This window comes from Pimephales promelas, chromosome 20 (genome assembly GCF_988280905.1).
Source record: "Pimephales promelas chromosome 20, fPimPro1.hap1.1, whole genome shotgun sequence".
In the NCBI taxonomy this organism is placed as follows: domain Eukaryota; kingdom Metazoa; phylum Chordata; class Actinopteri; order Cypriniformes; family Leuciscidae; genus Pimephales; species Pimephales promelas.
In genome coordinates, this window is record NC_142788.1 from 11,022,317 (window position 1) to 11,040,106 (window position 17,790).

At 35.6% G+C, this 17,790-nt stretch overlaps 2 protein-coding genes across 2 annotated transcripts; both read right to left on the reverse strand.

Moving 5' to 3' along the window:
• Positions 1-1,571: 1,571 nt before the first annotated feature.
• On the reverse strand, positions 1,572-11,790 carry edem2 (ER degradation enhancing alpha-mannosidase like protein 2). Its single transcript, XM_039669958.2, has 11 exons — positions 11,538-11,790; positions 11,156-11,266; positions 9,605-9,644; positions 9,413-9,518; positions 8,307-8,432; positions 6,938-7,149; positions 5,881-6,022; positions 5,514-5,638; positions 5,257-5,401; positions 2,243-2,364; positions 1,572-2,158 (listed from the first exon to the last, which is right to left on the reverse strand). The coding sequence occupies exons 1-11, from the start codon at positions 11,642-11,644 to the stop codon at positions 1,703-1,705; spliced, it is 1,692 nt and encodes a 563-aa protein (XP_039525892.2). The 5' UTR covers positions 11,645-11,790; the 3' UTR covers positions 1,572-1,702.
• Positions 11,791-12,482: 692 nt separating this feature from the next.
• Positions 12,483-17,162, reverse strand: LOC148970546 (uncharacterized). The gene is made up of 5 exons (XM_089124562.1): positions 16,726-17,162; positions 14,519-14,650; positions 14,251-14,307; positions 13,969-14,136; positions 12,483-12,733 (listed from the first exon to the last, which is right to left on the reverse strand). Exons 1-5 carry the CDS (start codon positions 16,786-16,788, stop codon positions 12,605-12,607), a joined length of 549 nt encoding a protein of 182 aa, XP_088980688.1. The 5' UTR covers positions 16,789-17,162; the 3' UTR covers positions 12,483-12,604.
• Positions 17,163-17,790: the final 628 nt, after the last annotated feature.

Below are 17,790 nucleotides of genomic sequence, written 5' to 3' on the forward strand. Positions count from 1 at the left end.
GACTTGCAACCCGTGAATCGAGGAGTCACAACAGTCGAACATGCAGCGGGATAACTCGTAAACACCCGAGGCATTACGGCTGCTAAGATAATGTGTTCTGTGTAATTGCTAATAACCCAGATCGATGAGTTTATTAGCCTCGAAGGAAGTTAAAGCAGCCATGAATCCACTAATCCCAGCCCAGAAGAAGAGAAGGCTTAGTCCAAGAGCTACAGTCGTGCCATTCTCAGTTTGTGCTGGCATTCAAAACTGGCAAGAGTTTGAGGGCATGTTCATCATAAACTTTATGCTCTCTGGCTCGCGTTGGCTTTCTCACGTGAGTAGAAAACCCGCGCGCCAGACTGATTAGCGTGACACAGTAGCATTAGTATTATAATCTCAGATAAGCAGCAGTGTTTAGTCTTGTGTGGCCTATTAAAGGCATAGTTCACTTACAAATGAAAATTGTGTCATTATTTACTCACTCTCAAGTTGTTTCAAATCTGAATGAATTTCTTTCTTTTGGTAACCAAACAGTTGTTGGACACCACTGACGTCTTCCATAGTAGGAAAAAAATACTATGGAAGTCAATGGGGTCCAACAATTGTTTGGTTACCTGTATGTTTCATACAGGTTTGAAACAACTTGAAGGTGAGTAAATGATGACACAATTTTCATTATTTGTCTGTAGTATTCCTTTAAAGGAGTAGTTCACTTTAAAAAAAAAAAAAACTTTTGCTGATAATTACTCACCCCCATGTCATCCAAGATGTCCATGTCTTTCTTTCCTTAGTTGAAAAGAAATTAAGGTTTTTGATGAAAACATTCCAGGATTTTTCTCCATATAATGGACTTTAATGGGAACCAAATGGTTCAAGGTCCAAAAGACAGTTTCAGTGCAAACTGCAAACTGTTCAAAGGGCTTTAAACGTTTCCAAACGATGAATAAGGGTCTTATCAAGCGAAACGATCGCTCATTTAAAAAATAAATAACAAAGTTTAAGTTTTATAAGCTCAAATGGTCGCCTTGCTCTGTTCTGTGATGCGCGTTTGTGACTCTCCTGTTCGAACTCGTTCATCAAAATGAACAAATCTTCTGTTGTGTCATTTGGTTCATTCAATGAAGAAAATGAACGAATTGACTCGGAAAAAGATCCTTTCATTTTGATGAAGGAGTTCGAACAGGAGAGTATTTATTTATTAAATGAGCGATCGTTTCGCTTGATAAGACCCTTATTCATCGTCTGGAATCAATTAAAGCCCTTTGAACAGTTTGCACTGAAACTGTCTTTTGGACCATGAACCGTTTGGTTCCCATTAAAGTGCATTATATGGAGAAAAATGCTGGAATGTTCATCAAAAACCTTAATTTCTTTTCGACTGAAGAAAGAAAGTCTTGGATGACATGGGGGTGAGAAAATTATCAGCAAAAGTTCTTTTTAAAAGTGAACTACACCTTTAAGTGGATAGTTTTCTCTTTTATTCCCCATATTGTATGACTGAAGGTAAATATGCAGTATTTGTAAAAACACTTCAGGAAATTCATTGTTTCGAGGATCTGATTACAAGAACTGTACTGAACACCGACACATTTTGTTATCTAAAACTTTTTAATAAAAAGAGTGGGAAAAAAATCCACACATTTTTAGAAAACATTTAATCTCTCCGAAGTTAAATTACAAAGATAATCTACATCTTTACACATTGTTAGCGGCGAGAACGTCAAGAGTTGTCCGAGAAGACTTGACCCATGACGGCCAGCTTGGCGCTGAACGGCTGCACGGGGCAGGAGAGTGCGGGAGGTTTTCGTTTCTCTCCTGGCTTCAGTGCGATGCTCTCCTGGGTGCTCCGGTCCCCCGACGTCTCCTCTGACGTGTCCGTGGGAGGCCTGAGTGGATCTGAGAAGCTGAGGAGTATGTCCTGTAGTTCCCTGCGCTCGTCCCGGTATCGGCTGCAGCAGTGGAGCGCGGCGGGGTCGAGCGGGTGAGCCTCCGTGTTAAATATGTACCCCCCCGCGCTGAGAACGCAGTCCCCCTGCAGGCCGCCGAGCTCAAACTCGGTGCCCGTGTTGTGAAGGAAGTTTTCAGGATCGAAGAGGAGGTAGAGGTATTTAATGGTCTCGGCCAGGAAGAAGGACTCCATGCGGTTGTCCAACTTGTGGTCCCTTACGTCCTTCACCTTTGGCGGAAATAAAACAGACGAGTGCGTTTAGAGACTGTGCTGGATTCGGTCTCAATATTGCTGAAGGTTTGAGACACTCACAGTGGCAAAACCACAGTTCACCCGGCTGATTTTGTCGATCGACTCGATTGCGTCCCGGCCAAGCTGCATGAACGTCGGGTCGCCGGTGGCCTTGTACAGATACATGGCGCTCTCGATCAACTCTGCGCAACACAATTAGCTACTTCAGTTTCACACAGATTTTACAGCAAAATGTGAACGGTGCCCGTGCAAAACTTGCGGCTAACGTGCCTGTTATTTGCAAAGCCATTGATTGCTAAAATGTCGCTGAAGGCTGAAATACTCTACATGACTTTTAACAACAGATTGTAAAACACTACGCATCATACGCTAAAAGATTGAGGATCATACACTACTAGATTTTCAAGTTGTTACAAATACGAACCCAACTAATTTACGCAGAAACATCGGGCTCTTTGACGTTAAGTTGACGTATGACAAAATCTGGGGAAAAGTTATATAGTGTATTCTGGCCATAAAGCATTGGGTCCCACTTTATATTAAGTGGCTTTAAGTACTATGTACTTATATTGAAAAATAAGTATAATGTACTTATTGTGCTCATGTTGTATTGTAAAACACTTTTGCTGCTATTGAGGGTACGGTTAGGGATGGGTGTGGTGGTATGGGTCGGTTTAAGGGTAAGGGATGGGTTAGCAGTGTAATTACCGATGTATTACATAAATTAGTTACAGCTGTAATTACATGCTTGTATTTTTAAAATATAAGTACAATGTAAAAACATGTATGTACACAATAAGTCCATTGCATCAAATTATTTGTTTCAATGTAATTACATAGTACTTAAAGCCACTTAATATAAAGTGGGACCCTTTGGGGTCACTGAGATCTTTTTTATTTTATTTATTTTTAAAGAGCAAGGATGCATTAAATTGATCAATAGTGACAGTAAAGACATTTATAATTTTACAAAAATGTGTGCCATACTTAAAGGAGTTGTTCACTTTTAAAAAAACGCAGTGTTGTAGTCGAGACCACCTCACTCGAGTCCGAGTCGACACCGAGACCAGAGAGAGTCGAGTCCAAGTCAAGACCGAGTCTATAGAGAGTCGAGTCCGAGACCAGAGACGGTCGAGTCCGAGTCGAGACCGAGACCAGTGAGGGTTGATTACCTAATTGACTTTTATTTACTTGGAGAAATCCTTTTTTTTTTTTTTACTGAATTTACTTAGAGTTTAAAAAATATGATGAGTTTAGGGTAAAAAGGCCACATGTTAAAAGTAATTTTATTACAATTTGTCATTTGCAGTTGCGCACTAGAAAATCACCAATCACTGGGCCACGTGTCAATCAATTTAAAGAAATATTTTATTAACATACATTAATAATCATGAAAAATATTTTTAATTGAACTCGAGTGGACTCGGGAATAAGTCCGAGTCCTAAAAAAAAAAAAAAAAAATGTTCGAGTACGAGTCAATTCTGAGTCCAAATGGACACGAGTCCATGACCAAGACCAAGACCATTAAAATATGGTCTCGAGACCGAGTCCGAGACGAGTCCGAGTCTCGAGTACTACAACACTGAAAAAACGTTTGCTGATAGTTTACTCACCCCCAAGTCATCCAAGATGTCCACGTCTTTCTTTCTTCAGTCGAGAAGAAATTAAAGTTTTTGATGAAAACATTCCAGCATTTTCTCCATATAACGGACTTCAATGGGAACCAAGCGGTTCAAGGTCCAAATGAGAGTTTCAGTGCAAACTGTTCAAAGGGTTTTAAACGTTTCCAGACGGTAATTAAGGGTCTTATCAAGCGAAACGATCGCTCATTTAAAAAATAAATAATAAAGTTTAAGTTTAATAATCTCAAATGGTCGCCGTGCTTTGTTCTGTGATGCACGTTTGTGACTCTTCTGTTCGAACTCGTTCATCAAAATGATCAAATCTTTTTTCCTAGATAAGACCCTTATTCATCGTCTGGAATCGTTTAAAGCCCTTTGAAGCGACACCGAAACTCTCATTTGGACCTTGAACCGTTTGGTTCCCATTGAAGTCCATTATATGGAGAAAATCCTGGAATGTTTTCATCAAAAACCTTAATTTCTTTTCAACTGAAGAAAGAAAGACATGGACATCTTGGATGACATGGGGGTGAGTAAATTATCAGCAAAAGTTTTTTTAAAGTGAACTACTCCTTTAACTTTTGTTCTTTTGTTCATAGGATCTTAAAAAAATGTGTCAGGGTTTCCACAAAAATATGAAGCTGCACAACTGTTTTCAACTGATAATAATCAGAAATGTATCTTGAGTGATTTCTGAAGGATCACGTGACACTGAAGACAACTACTAGAGCTTCGATCACAGGAATAAATGACATTTTACAATATATTACAGTAGAAAACAGTTATTTTTCATTGTAATAATATTTTATGACATTACTGTTTTTTATCAAACTAATGCAGCATTAGTGAGACTTTTTTCAAGAACATTAAAATCTTACAACCCCAAACATTCAAACGATAGTGTAAATATAACTTAAGAATGTTACAATGAAGTACATTTACTTTTCTCCCATAAACTAACTTTTATGATGAAAAAGATTATACAGTTTTCATGCAACGATTTATCCATTGGTGTCAGCAGAGTGATATATCGACTTCTTTAAAATGTAGACTATTTGGTTTTTCGCACACCTTCCAGGCTGTAGTTCAATATGATATTCTTTATTTATATCACTTACATATGATGTATATAGTGTGTCTAAGCATGCATTTTCATGTTTATCAACATTTGTCTCGAAAATACTTTTGTAAAATAAATTCAGAGATGTAAAAAAGGCATCGAATCACTTCTAAAGCCACAGTTGATATTGACCCATGTATATATATATATATATATATATATGTATTTCAAATGGTTATATCTATTAACAAAACTCATTTTAAAAATATCTAATAAATAAATATGTATCTGATGTCTTAAAGAAAAGCTCAGGATTGTGATATAATGGTTTAAAAGAGATCTAATCAATGGTTTGAGGACTGCTCTCTTGAGCGGTGTGTTTTATAGATACCTGGCCGCAGAGGGTAGCCCTCGCGTTTGTCCACCGTGTAGCCTTGAGGAATGCTGTAGAACTCCGGGAGGCCTCCGAACTGACGCCAAACGCTGTAGTAGTTATGGAAGGTCTTTGTGGCGCTGGAAATATCACCTATCAAACTCTGACATTAAATAAACACATGTGCATTACTAGGAGTCACAGAAATCTACTCTCAGAATCTGCAAATATATAAAATGGTGGACTAGTGTATGGTGAAAGATCAGCTTTCTCACCTGCAGTCCAGGCCAGAACGCCTCCAGAGACTGAAACACTGGCATTGAAACGGTTCCTTTATGCATCTGCACCCACAGATACCAATCATCAAACTTAGTGTAGTTCTTTATGGACTTATCAAATTCTGCAACACACATTTGAAAGTTGATAATGCTTTCACGCAAGCAAGAAAGGAGAGAGATGAACAGCAATTAGTGGAAATTTGTTGATGATTATCTGATGCTATCTAAATGAATAACAATTTAGCAAGTTATCAATTGCAGATACACTGAAACAAAAGTAGAAAGACTGATATAGTATTATCTTGGAAAACTATTGTACAATGCTTGTGTAATACGGCTGCTTTATTAATGATTTAATGTTTACCTTGAAACATTGCCAGCATCTCCTCATCTTGTAGCAGGATGGCCCCCTTTACGAGATACTCGAAGTACGAGTCCACCCCCGCCCCGATCCCCGCGTCCTGAGCCACCCACTTAGAAGTTATGACATCTATATGATTTCCCACCTGAAAAGATGAGATGGTTATGTGTAGTGATCGACCGATATTGATTTGATTATAACCGATACCGATCATTTGCATGTTTATGTGCCCGATAACCGATATGCATTTACTGTTATACTTCTGACACAATTATTACAACACAAATGAACTGAACAAACCATTTTACTTATAACAATCACTCCCTCTTTCATGTTAAATTAAATCTTCAAATTACAATAAAACATTAATATTATTACATTATATAATTTGACATTATATATATAAAATGACATATAAAAGACATATATTTTTTATAATATTACATTATAAAAAATGACCAAAGGGCCATTTTTTCATTTTTGGTTAATGCAGTTTTCCAAAAGAACCACAGTAAAATAGCTATTTAATATTATTATTAAAGACATTATTTTTTCAATCAAATTTCAACAGTATTATTAGGCTAAATTCAAACAAATATTTAGCAAAGTTTCATTATTAATTGTGATGTGATAACGTTAACGAGAACTGTGAACGCTGGAGCCAATAAGGGAGTCACAGCACATATTTCTATTACAAAAATCCATATTTTTTTTAATTAATAAATGATTTTAAAAGCCAACATTCTGACACATCTTCTAAATGCCAGCTTAAAGGCTAACACATTCATACTAAAAGCCAAAAAAAAACGTAATTTTGATTTCATGGGGACTTTAAAAAGCCACGTAAACACGGTTTACATATGCTTACTCCACAAACATGAAACAGCGATACGTCAAACACACAGTAGGCTAATGTTAACAGAAAGCCTTGTGTTATGGTCTTAGCACAGGTGTCTAGTTCTGATAACCGAGTTCCTGTAACTAGCTGGTGTGAAAGTTCATTGTCATGTCTGGGTGAACTATCCCTCAGAACATCTTGGCTGAACTAAAAAGATTTTACCAGGCCGATTTCTGAGCGTTTTCTCCATAAGGCCCTGAGAGCTTTGCGAGCCACGTTCTCAAACACAGGGTCTCCGGTCAGGCGGCTGAGGGTGGAGAACTCCAGGATGAAGGTGCCCACTCCTGCAGTGCAGGTGACGGGGGTCTCAGTGGGGTCCACCCCCCGCAGCAGGTTTACCGTGCCATACGGCATCCCTGTGGGCGTCTGGAAAGCTGAGAAGGGACAGAATGATTAAAAACTGACAGTATTTTTCAATCATCAAGATTAAATACAAATGCCAGATTAGGAATAGTGCATTATATTGAAGATGACTGAATAGAATTTCAAGGAGTTTTGGATATATCCATGCATGCCTTTGGGGCAAATATTGCTCACACATCCTTACACAATTATAAAAGATGCAATTTTATGTCCCAATACTGGGATACCAGCTTAGTTCATGTTTAAAGCTACATGTTTTACTAAATTATGTATGCAAATTCAGTCTCATTTTCTGTGAAAACTATTAGCACACTAAGAATTATTACTTTCTAAATTTAATGGCAGAAAATACAATATAGTATATATATTAAAAAAACTAAAATGAACAAAATGATAAATGGAGTGTTAAGACAATCATTACTATATGCACTCATTTTATATTAATTATATACTGTTATAGTATTTAGTAATATTTTGAGTGACCTTTTATTTTGTATCTTAGTTTCCATTTTTATTGTGAGTCATTTTGCCATTTTGTGTAATTTTTATTAGTTTTATTGTTTATATATATATATATATATATATATATATATATATATATATATATATATGTATTTTTTTTTTTTTTATTAATTTAGAACTTTAGAACGTTTTTTAAATCATTAAAGTCCCCATGCAATCAAATTTGACAATTCTTTTTTTTTTTTTTAATGGAATATTGCAGTAATCATTATAAATAATTTATCAGTGCACATCATTATATTTGACATTAAATATATGTCATTGTAATCTTTACTCAAAATAGCATCCCCTCCCTCTTGCAGCGACATCTCTTCTCTGATGATGTGTTTACTGGCGTGAGGGCGGGGCAACCTGTCACTCACAGGAGGTCCACCAATAGCAAAACATAACCATCCAATCAATTCCCCATTGCCAAAATCAAGTCCCGCCCCACATTTCTTCTTGTTCGAGAAGCCGTTTCATTCAGATACACATCACAATAGTGCAGAAAAGCCTATTGCAACTTCCTTTTCATGCCATCTTTAACTAAATGTATGGCTAATTTTCTGTGGTTCAATGACAAATGCAACACACGATTCATGCTAAATGTGTTTCAGATAGGGATGTAGTGTGACTATGATTTTGAAGTATCCACAAGCTCCCTCACCAGGCAGCAGTCTGCGTGCGGCGTCCTCTGCCATGCGCAGGAGGGGTCCAGAGCAGGGCCAGCCCTCCTCCACCTCCATCCCAGCACGCTTGGAGAGCAGATGAGCTGAGAGAAGCCCACCAACCACTGCAGAGAAACAAAGTTCATCACATCACCAGATTATAAACACATGCACTGATCAAACTCACTGAATGCCAATGATCACAGCCCTGCATTACAGGATAAATAAAGATAAATGAGTTTGACAAAAACATGTCCCCCCAAAATAAAAGAGTTTGGCCTCACTGCAGAACATGAAAGCCAGGGGAGGAGTTGGATCCAATCTATCTCCTCCCACCTTACATATAACTAAACCTACCCATCTCCACCCCCTGATCCCTAACCCCACCCCTAATCCTACCCATCTCCATCCCCTGATCCCTAACCCCACCCCTAATCTAACGCATCTCCACCCCTGATCCCTAACCCACCCCTAATACTACCCATCTCCACCCCCTGATCCCTAACCCCACCCCTAATCCTACCCATCTCCATCCCCTGATCCCTAACCCCACCCCTAATCTAACGCATCTCCACCCCTGATCCCTAACCCCACCCCTAATACTACCCATCTCCACCCCCTGATCCCTAACCCCACCCCTTAGATCTAGTTCCAACTCCGCCCCCTGGATCTCGTGTACTGTAATGAGGTGCTATTGAAATCAAAAGTAATATATCAGATCTGTTTTGCATGAAGAAAGTTTTCATGACAATAAAGTACATTCCATATTTAGCATTAATGTAAAATAATTATTTAATAAAAGTATTTATGTAATTTTATAATTTACACACACAAATATTTGTGTGTATATATATATATATGCCTATACACACAGACATGTATATATATATATATATATATATATATATATATATATGCCTATACACACAAACATGTATATATATACAGTATCTATATATATATATATATATATATGTATATATATGCCATTGCCTATACACACAAACATATATATATATGCCTATACACACACACACACACACACACACACACACGTGTGTATATATATATATATATATATATATTCCATAAATACATGTCTTACCTCGTATATTTGTCTCAAACACAGATGCATTTACGTCTATGTCAAAATCAACCGTGTCCTGGAGCAGCGTGGCCACGCGCTGGAACTCTGTGTGGTTTCCCAATACCTGTGATCGAGAAGGAGAAACATTCTCTGCATCTGAACTACAGAAAACCACTGTATGACACCAAAGAATTGAATGTAATTTCATACCAGCAATGTGTCCAGAGCATCAATGAGTGTGAGGGAAAAACTTGAAGGAAAAGGGACAAATAGAGAGGTTATCAAGATAGAATGTGATTTCTTAATCTTCTGAATTATGTGTTCCACCATGAAAGATAATATATTACAGACAAAGGCTTTCGCTCAATTCCACAAAACAAAAAAACTGCAGCAATTTTTCAATAAGTATTTTGTGCAAAAGCATCATTAAATGTAAGTAAGATTTTTTCAAAATCTCCCCATTGCTGTCCATTTTAATCTTGTGAAACATTATTTATTCATTTATTTATGAATAATTTAATTCTAACAATTAACAAAAACTACATAACACATTTAAGATTAATCCAAGACAAATACTCTAATTTTGAAGCACATCATTTAAACTGATCTCTGAGTAAAATGTCTTTCTGGAGTAAAAACTGTGCAGTCCAGTAAAATACGTTTTAACATTGGACAAAGAAGGCATGTTGATAGTTCTTCACCTTTCAAGAAATAACCATGTGAAATTTTTATATGACATAAATGTCCCCAAGTTAAAAACTTGATCATACCTAGATTTAAAATGATTAAAAACATTCTGACTATTCTAGGATTTAGTCACAGCTTCCATTGGCTCTGTCATTTGATGGTAATATAGGAGATAATTACTGGTCTAAAGTATATATATGTGTGTTGTAGGTGTGTGTATTATTTATAAATACTGTTTCCAAAAGGAATCCATTTTTGACACAAAAAAACACCTTTTGGTGATTTCTATAGAGGCTAAATTTGGCATTCCTGTTAGAATATTATTTTAGGGATGCACCAATATAAAAATTTTGGCCGATACCGATAATTCTTTATATATTAAAGCCGATAGCCGATATATTGGGCGATAAATCTAAATCCAAATTTTTATATAATTTTAACCTGATTACAAAAACAAGTCTCACCATTAAAAGCAATGTCCCAAGCACACAATTATAATGTTCTCATTACAAAATTGACAGACTCGCGCTGCACATGTTGCACTCAATCATATTTTTCTTTTTTAAGAGATTCCAATCATATTTCAAGACACTCAAAACCAGCATGGCGAACAGTGCAAATCTGAAGTGTCTCAGCTGAAGGAAATAATCCAATATTTATCGGCTTTAATATTTCACCCAATTTTTCTTATTGGCCAGATAACGATAACAGTAAAAATGAACATAGCGGCAGACACCGATATGGCGGTCAATATATTGTGATTGCCATTTTTTTTTTTGATATCACATGTTTTCATTGGTTAATTGTAGGGCTGTCAAACGATTAATCACATCCAAAATAAAAGTTTGTGTTTATATATGTGGGTGCACTGTATATAATTATTTTATATATAAATACACACACATGCTTGTATATATTTAAGAAATATTGTCATGCATGTCATATACATTTTCATGCGAAATTGTCGAAATGTAATTTGGCTCTCATACAGTTAGAGAGCGTTGTGGCTGTGTGCTGTCCTTTTGTTTTTGTTTTTCCTTGTTATTGAAGAACACAAATGTTTCTGCTGTATACCTTCCCCATGTGTCCTGTCCATCACACGTCAGAGGTCTCAGCTCATCATAAGGATATGCGTTTTCTATGTAGTTGTTGTAAGCATGATAAAACATCGACTTTATTCTGTCCCTGTTAAGACAAATAAAACAAAACCGATTCAAACAGGAATGACTGTCAATAAGACATTATGACAGGTGACTGACTGCTATATTTACAAATGACCATATGGCAAAGCCGATTGACTGACAGCAAATACGCAAAGGACAGAGTTGTCTACTGGTTACAGCAGTTGTAGTAACTACTTATCATCTCTATATGGCACCCCGATCATCTGCCCCTCTAATTAACGTTACACATCAATAATTAATGATGAATGTAGCGTATCATAAATGAATCTCACCTGTAATGAGACATTTCCTGCTCAGTAAAACCTCTGCCTTTAACATGACTGATGATGGGAGACAGGTATGTGGCGCAAAAAACGGCGGACAAAAGGAAAGTAAGCATCAAGTAACGAGATGTGAGCAGACATAAACAATACTATAGTTTCAAGCGACATGAATATGCACAAATACTACAAACAGTGACAATAGGAAGTGCACATAGTGCGCATGCGCGTGAGTGAATGCTGACGTGCAGGTAGGACGCGCTGTCGATTTTAAAATAAAAGCCCTGAAATTGCTTCAGAGAAAAATATAAAATGTCATTGGTTCTATAATAAATAAGTAAGTAAATAAACACACGATTGTGAATGAAAAATAAAATAAAAAAAGCTTTTATTCATTTATTTATTTTTAAACCTACATACAGTAAAAGTGAACTAATGGAAAGAACCAACAAAACAACACATAAATCAGCAGCACCAAAGCAGCAAAATTATGGATATAGCGATGTCCATAATGAGTTTCTGGATATTGGAAGTATTGATATGATGAAATCAAATGCCTGACAGTTTCCAAAACATTACACTATCCAATAAAACTTCAAAACACTGTAATTCAGACAAATAAACACCTTCTTCTACCCAACACGTTTTAACAGATGAATCCGTTGAAATAACATGAGATAATTTACTGTGTAGTGTTATTTGTAGTAGTAGACTAATGAGAACATGAATAACGTAGTCAGCGTTAAATTATTACAGCTGTAATTTTGGCTCATTTTGCAGCACCAGAAATGACTGTCCATATGTGCATGTAACTGTTTAACATGAATATCTTTTGAACTTGCTATGCATAAACCATATATAGAGCTATCAAATAAAACATATAAAACATAACCAGAAGAAAGATAATGGTACGATTTCTTACGAGCTTGACACAATCTCAGTTTATCATTTCACTGAAGGAGTATTACACAAAACACTTGGTGTTCTTTTATCTGTAAGTGAAAGTGAATAAATAATGATAAAGGGAAAATGAATGTGCATACTGTTTTAAATAATGTGGAGTGGAGCTGAACTGTGATTTAATACGCCGCCACACTCAGCAGCCTCTGCCAGCAGTTTATGAGTCTTCCCATCATTTTCATTCTCCACTGCTGTTTTCCTTTACGCTTCTTCCCAGGCTCGCAAGACGCTTTCTTGCATCTGTTTGCCTGCAAAGTAATGCATTTTTCTAAATCATTATCTTTTTATTTCAGATCATTCCTATTCAGATTAACTTTATTTTGATTATTCGAGCCACAATCAATCAAATAAATAAATAAATAAATTTCTAAATAAAAAAAATATAGATGATGTTATCCTCTGTTTATTTCAGATTACAATTATTCAGTAAAACATAATTATTCAATTCAATTTTGGATAAATAAATGAATACATTTATTTGACAATATATCTAAATATTCTGACTGATGGTTTTAATGATTCAACCACCAACAAACAAACAAAGAACTAATTATTCATTAATTTCCTAATAGTTACCTTCTGTTTGTTTTAGATTATAATTATTTATTCAGATCAATTTTATTTTGATAAATAAATACATTTCTAGATGATGTAATCCACTGTTTATTTCAGATTACGATTATTCAGTAAAACATAATAATTCAATTAAATTTTTGATAAATAAATAAATTTATTTCACAATATAAATATTCAGATTAATGGTTTTAATGATTTAATCAACAAATAAATAAACAAACTAATTATTAATTAATTTATAATTATTAATTATTTTATTATTCATTAATTTATTATGATTAATTAAAGTTTGTTTTAGATTATAATTCATTATTCAGATTAACTTTATTTCGATAAATACATTTCTAGATGATGTAATCCTGTTTATTTCAGATTATAATTACTATATTAAATTTTTTGATAAACAAACAAACAAAATAAATAAATATATATATATTTATTTTGAATTATAATTGGTCAGATTATGTTTTTTAAGTATTCAATCAACAAACAAACAAACAAATTATTTAATTTCTATATTGTCCTTTTGTTTGTTTTAGATTATATGTAATTGTTCACATTAACTTTATTTTGATAAATAAATAAATAAATGTATAGATAATGTAATCCGTTTATTTCACATTATAATTATCCAGATGAACTTTTAGTTTGATAAACAAACAAATAAAAATAATTCTAGATGTAATCCTGTTTATCTCACATTTTAAATATTCAGATTTAACTTTATTTTGATAAATGAATTAATTTCTTGATCATGTACTCATCCATTTATTTCACATTACAGTTATTTAAATGAACAAACAAACAAATAAATAAATTTCTAGAAGATGTTTTCCTGTTTATTTCACATTATAATGATTAAGATTAACTTTAATTCGATCATTGAATCAGCAAACAAGCACTATACCGAGCTTTGGGGCCTGCAGCAGTTTTTTCGGATGAGCTGTGCCATCTGTCCCACCACCTTCGCCATGTCCCCGCCTCTGTCCCCTCTGTCCCGCTGCTGCCTCTTGCTCTCACTCAAGCATCTGAAGATTTGGGTCATATTATAGATGTCTCGCAGGATACGGTGAACCTACCGTATCAAAACAGACGAGCGATTAAAGAAAAGCTCTCAGTATATCAACAGTCTCTAAAAAAACATCAGTATTAAAGAAACATACATGTATATATGTACAGTTGGCTGTACCTTCTCAGAAGAACAGTGGTCCTTTTCTTTTGATATGTCGAATGAACCAGTCAGATTCTGGGCCAAGAGTGAAAAGAGCAAACACATTCAATCAGTTCGCCTTCTACAGATAACCAGAAGAGGGCAACACATATCCATAACCAATCTTCCAGCAGTACGAGAGAGCGCTTATGTAATTTGTTCAATGATCAAACGAGAACAGCAAGTCAGATATGCCACATAAACAGTGTGTTTGACATGGATTCTGGTTATCTGACATGACACTCACCAGGTTTTGGAGCTCGACCAGGATGACGGCCCTGTAGGTGCTGATGATCACAGAATAATCACACGCGCGTTTACCGTGGGCCAGCGCGAGCAGCAGCATTACAGCCACACAGACAGCAGGCCTGTTCACACACTGAGCACAACCATCACCTTATCAGTAGTAGTAGTACTTTGCTTTGTGCAGAATGTTGCAACCTGATGCACCAGTAGCCTATAATTTCCTTAGATTTGAAAATACAGTTCATCATTATTTACCCAAATAACTGATCATTTTAACCCTTTACCTGTCACCCCCCCCCCCCCCCTTTTGATAATTGACATTAAAATGCACTATACAAACTTAAATGGTTGTAATTCAATTATACTTTGGAATATAGACCTATCAAGTTTGGTCTTGTTTTAAAGAAAACAATCAGCAGATTATTACTGAAGAGAAAGCACTTCAAAAAATTAAAGTATGAAAAAGTTATGAAAGTTATAATTTACAGTAAATCAAATATACTTTATTAATATATATTTACTATAAAATTACTATAAAATGAAAGCTATTTCTACCCAAGTTGCGTTCCAAATTTAAAGTTGATATCACAAAAATTGAAGTTCCCATGAGATTTTGTTTAGGTGTTATACCCAAAATAGCCACCAGGTGCCATTGAATTCCATTACATTTAATTGTAAGCATTCTGCCATAACAAATTAATCAATTTCTATCCAAATATCACTTCTGTCACTAAATATGGAACCTTGAGACTCAGACCTTTCTGACAATATGTGTTTTGTTTAGAAAAGATTAGAAAAGGTTTTGATAATAAATTATGAAAGATGATGCCCAAAAGGGGAGGGGCCTAATAAAAAGATACTGTTTCTATGGTAACACAACGTCCAATTTCAAAACGGTTTTCACCGGATGAATTCTGAGTTCGTATGCTTTCAAATAATACCTAATTTATGTTAACTACTAATATATATATTAAAGTACTTACTTTTATTATTAACTTTTAGCACTAAAAACCAAAGTTTCAATTATTAAAAGTGTGTGCATCTACTTTTTGTGACAAACTTCTGTAATGACGTCGATTTTTGAGGTACACACTTGTCATAAATTCATATATTACTATTCATTCATAATTTGTCAGTTAAGGGGTTTTAAGTCTTAAAGGGATAGTTCACCCATTCACTCACCCTCAGGTTGTTCCAAACCTGTATGAATTTCTTAGTTCTGTTGAATAAATATAATATTTTGAAGAATATGGGGAACTGAACAGTTCTTGGGCACCATTGACGTTTTTATCCTACTATGGAAGTCAATGGTGTCCCAAAGCGACCTGGTTACAAACTTTCAAAACATTTTTTTTTTTTATGGAATAACCCGAGGGTGAGTAGCTAAAATGACAGAATTTTCCATTTTGAGTGAACTATCCCTTTAAGTGTTTTACACAACAAATCACAGTGCAGACTCTTGATCTCTTGATTTCTACATGACTGCTATATAAAGTCAAATGACCAGAAACTAATGTCTGTCAAAGCTCCATAAAACATGTCAGAATGCATAGGCAATAGGCCTGCAACTACTATATCATATTTAGAGACTATACTGATGTAATTTTAGGATTTCTCTGCATCAAAGCATAAACATGACTCATTTGTGACTAGTGAGGAGTAAAATTGTAAATAAACAAAACTGATTCACATTAAAATTAGCCATTTCAGTAGGCCTAAAAGTAAAAACTATACATATATTATCATTCCTCCTCCTCAATACTGCCCAAAAGACTGCTTTATCAGTTGTTATCAACTTTCTGTTTGGTCTAATTAAAGAATTTAATTTTTGTTTTTACGTTTTCCACCTATAATAGAAAAGTAAAATATACACTCAATGTAATACAAAATGCCGGGACCCATGTTTGGGTCAAATCTTGGTTTATTTCATAAACCAGGATGGGTGTTTGTCCATATTTGACCTAAACATGGCTTGAAACAACCCAGCATTTATTAGTGTACTTTTATGCACTTTTTTTTATTTATTTATTTTACGTTTACAGAGTTTGCACGTGTGCACTAAAAATTTTGAGATTAAATGGGTTAATTTAGAATCTAATAACGATACGTATCTATTGGTAGCCAAATAGTATTGCACTGAGTTACTGAGTTTTCAAGAAACAGAAGATAGAAACAGTTATATTGCGCAGTGATGATGAGGGATCTTACCATTGACCATGGGATGAAGAGGGACTCTTGCGCGCACCAGTCAGGGCTTGGAAATGTGGACATGGTCCAGCGGCGTCCAACGCATGTTACATGTTTCTCACAGAACACTTCAACAACGCTCCGACCGAAAAAAGTCAACCTTAAAAATGCGTTTTTGGTCTAGTTCGAGTCGGTGGTCTGGCGAGAGGCGCGTTGATGAGGCTTAACCGCGTCCATTCCACAAATGGTGAAAGAGAAGTGTCGAGGCTCTCATGTGTCTCCGCCGTCACGGGCTGCTGCTGCCATCGCGCTTCTCATTTCACCAGGTCTCTAGTCTGATCAAGTCGAGAAAACTTCCGCGATCAATCAACTTTGCGCTTTGTTTCGGTTTCGGCGCGAGATTACTTTATAAACCTGGTGCACCGAAGAGTTTGATTCTTCACTGGACCTGGCTGTGATCAAGAAATGACTCTTTGTTTCAGGACAGACGAAAACCTTCGTCTTTTTATAGTCCAAACATTTGTGTCAGGTTTCAATGTGCAGAGTGCAACTATAGGTCGTGTGGTTTGTGTAAGGCTGATAAAATCATCACATCCCGCATTTGCTTTTTCAATTGATAGCCTATGATTTTCCTGAAGGAAATTCCAGTAATTAAAAGGCAGAGACATAATAGTGATGGCAGGGCAGGACCATCTTCAGGTGGATGACAATTCAGGTCCAGCTCTACAGTGTTTCTGAATCTTACTCATAGCTCAAGTAAATTAATCAAAATTCCACATCAGAGCTGCATTGCTGTAGCCATGATGCTTAACGTGTTGATTTCAATGTACAGTAGGCCTATACTCAACACCTAAATCAGTATGAATACAGATGGAAGAATCACAATTCAGAAGGTTACTCAAAATAAATGCAAGAAACCAGACTCATTTTTCAAAGAAAAACTCAGAATCAAAAATCATTATTCAGTATTGAAAATTGCAATAGTAACATATCAGTCACTTCTAAAACATTTCTAAAATGTTTCCTTGACCTGGTAACTCCCCTGCTAGTGGGAATCTTAGCACACTTTTTTTTGCCTCCTCCCTA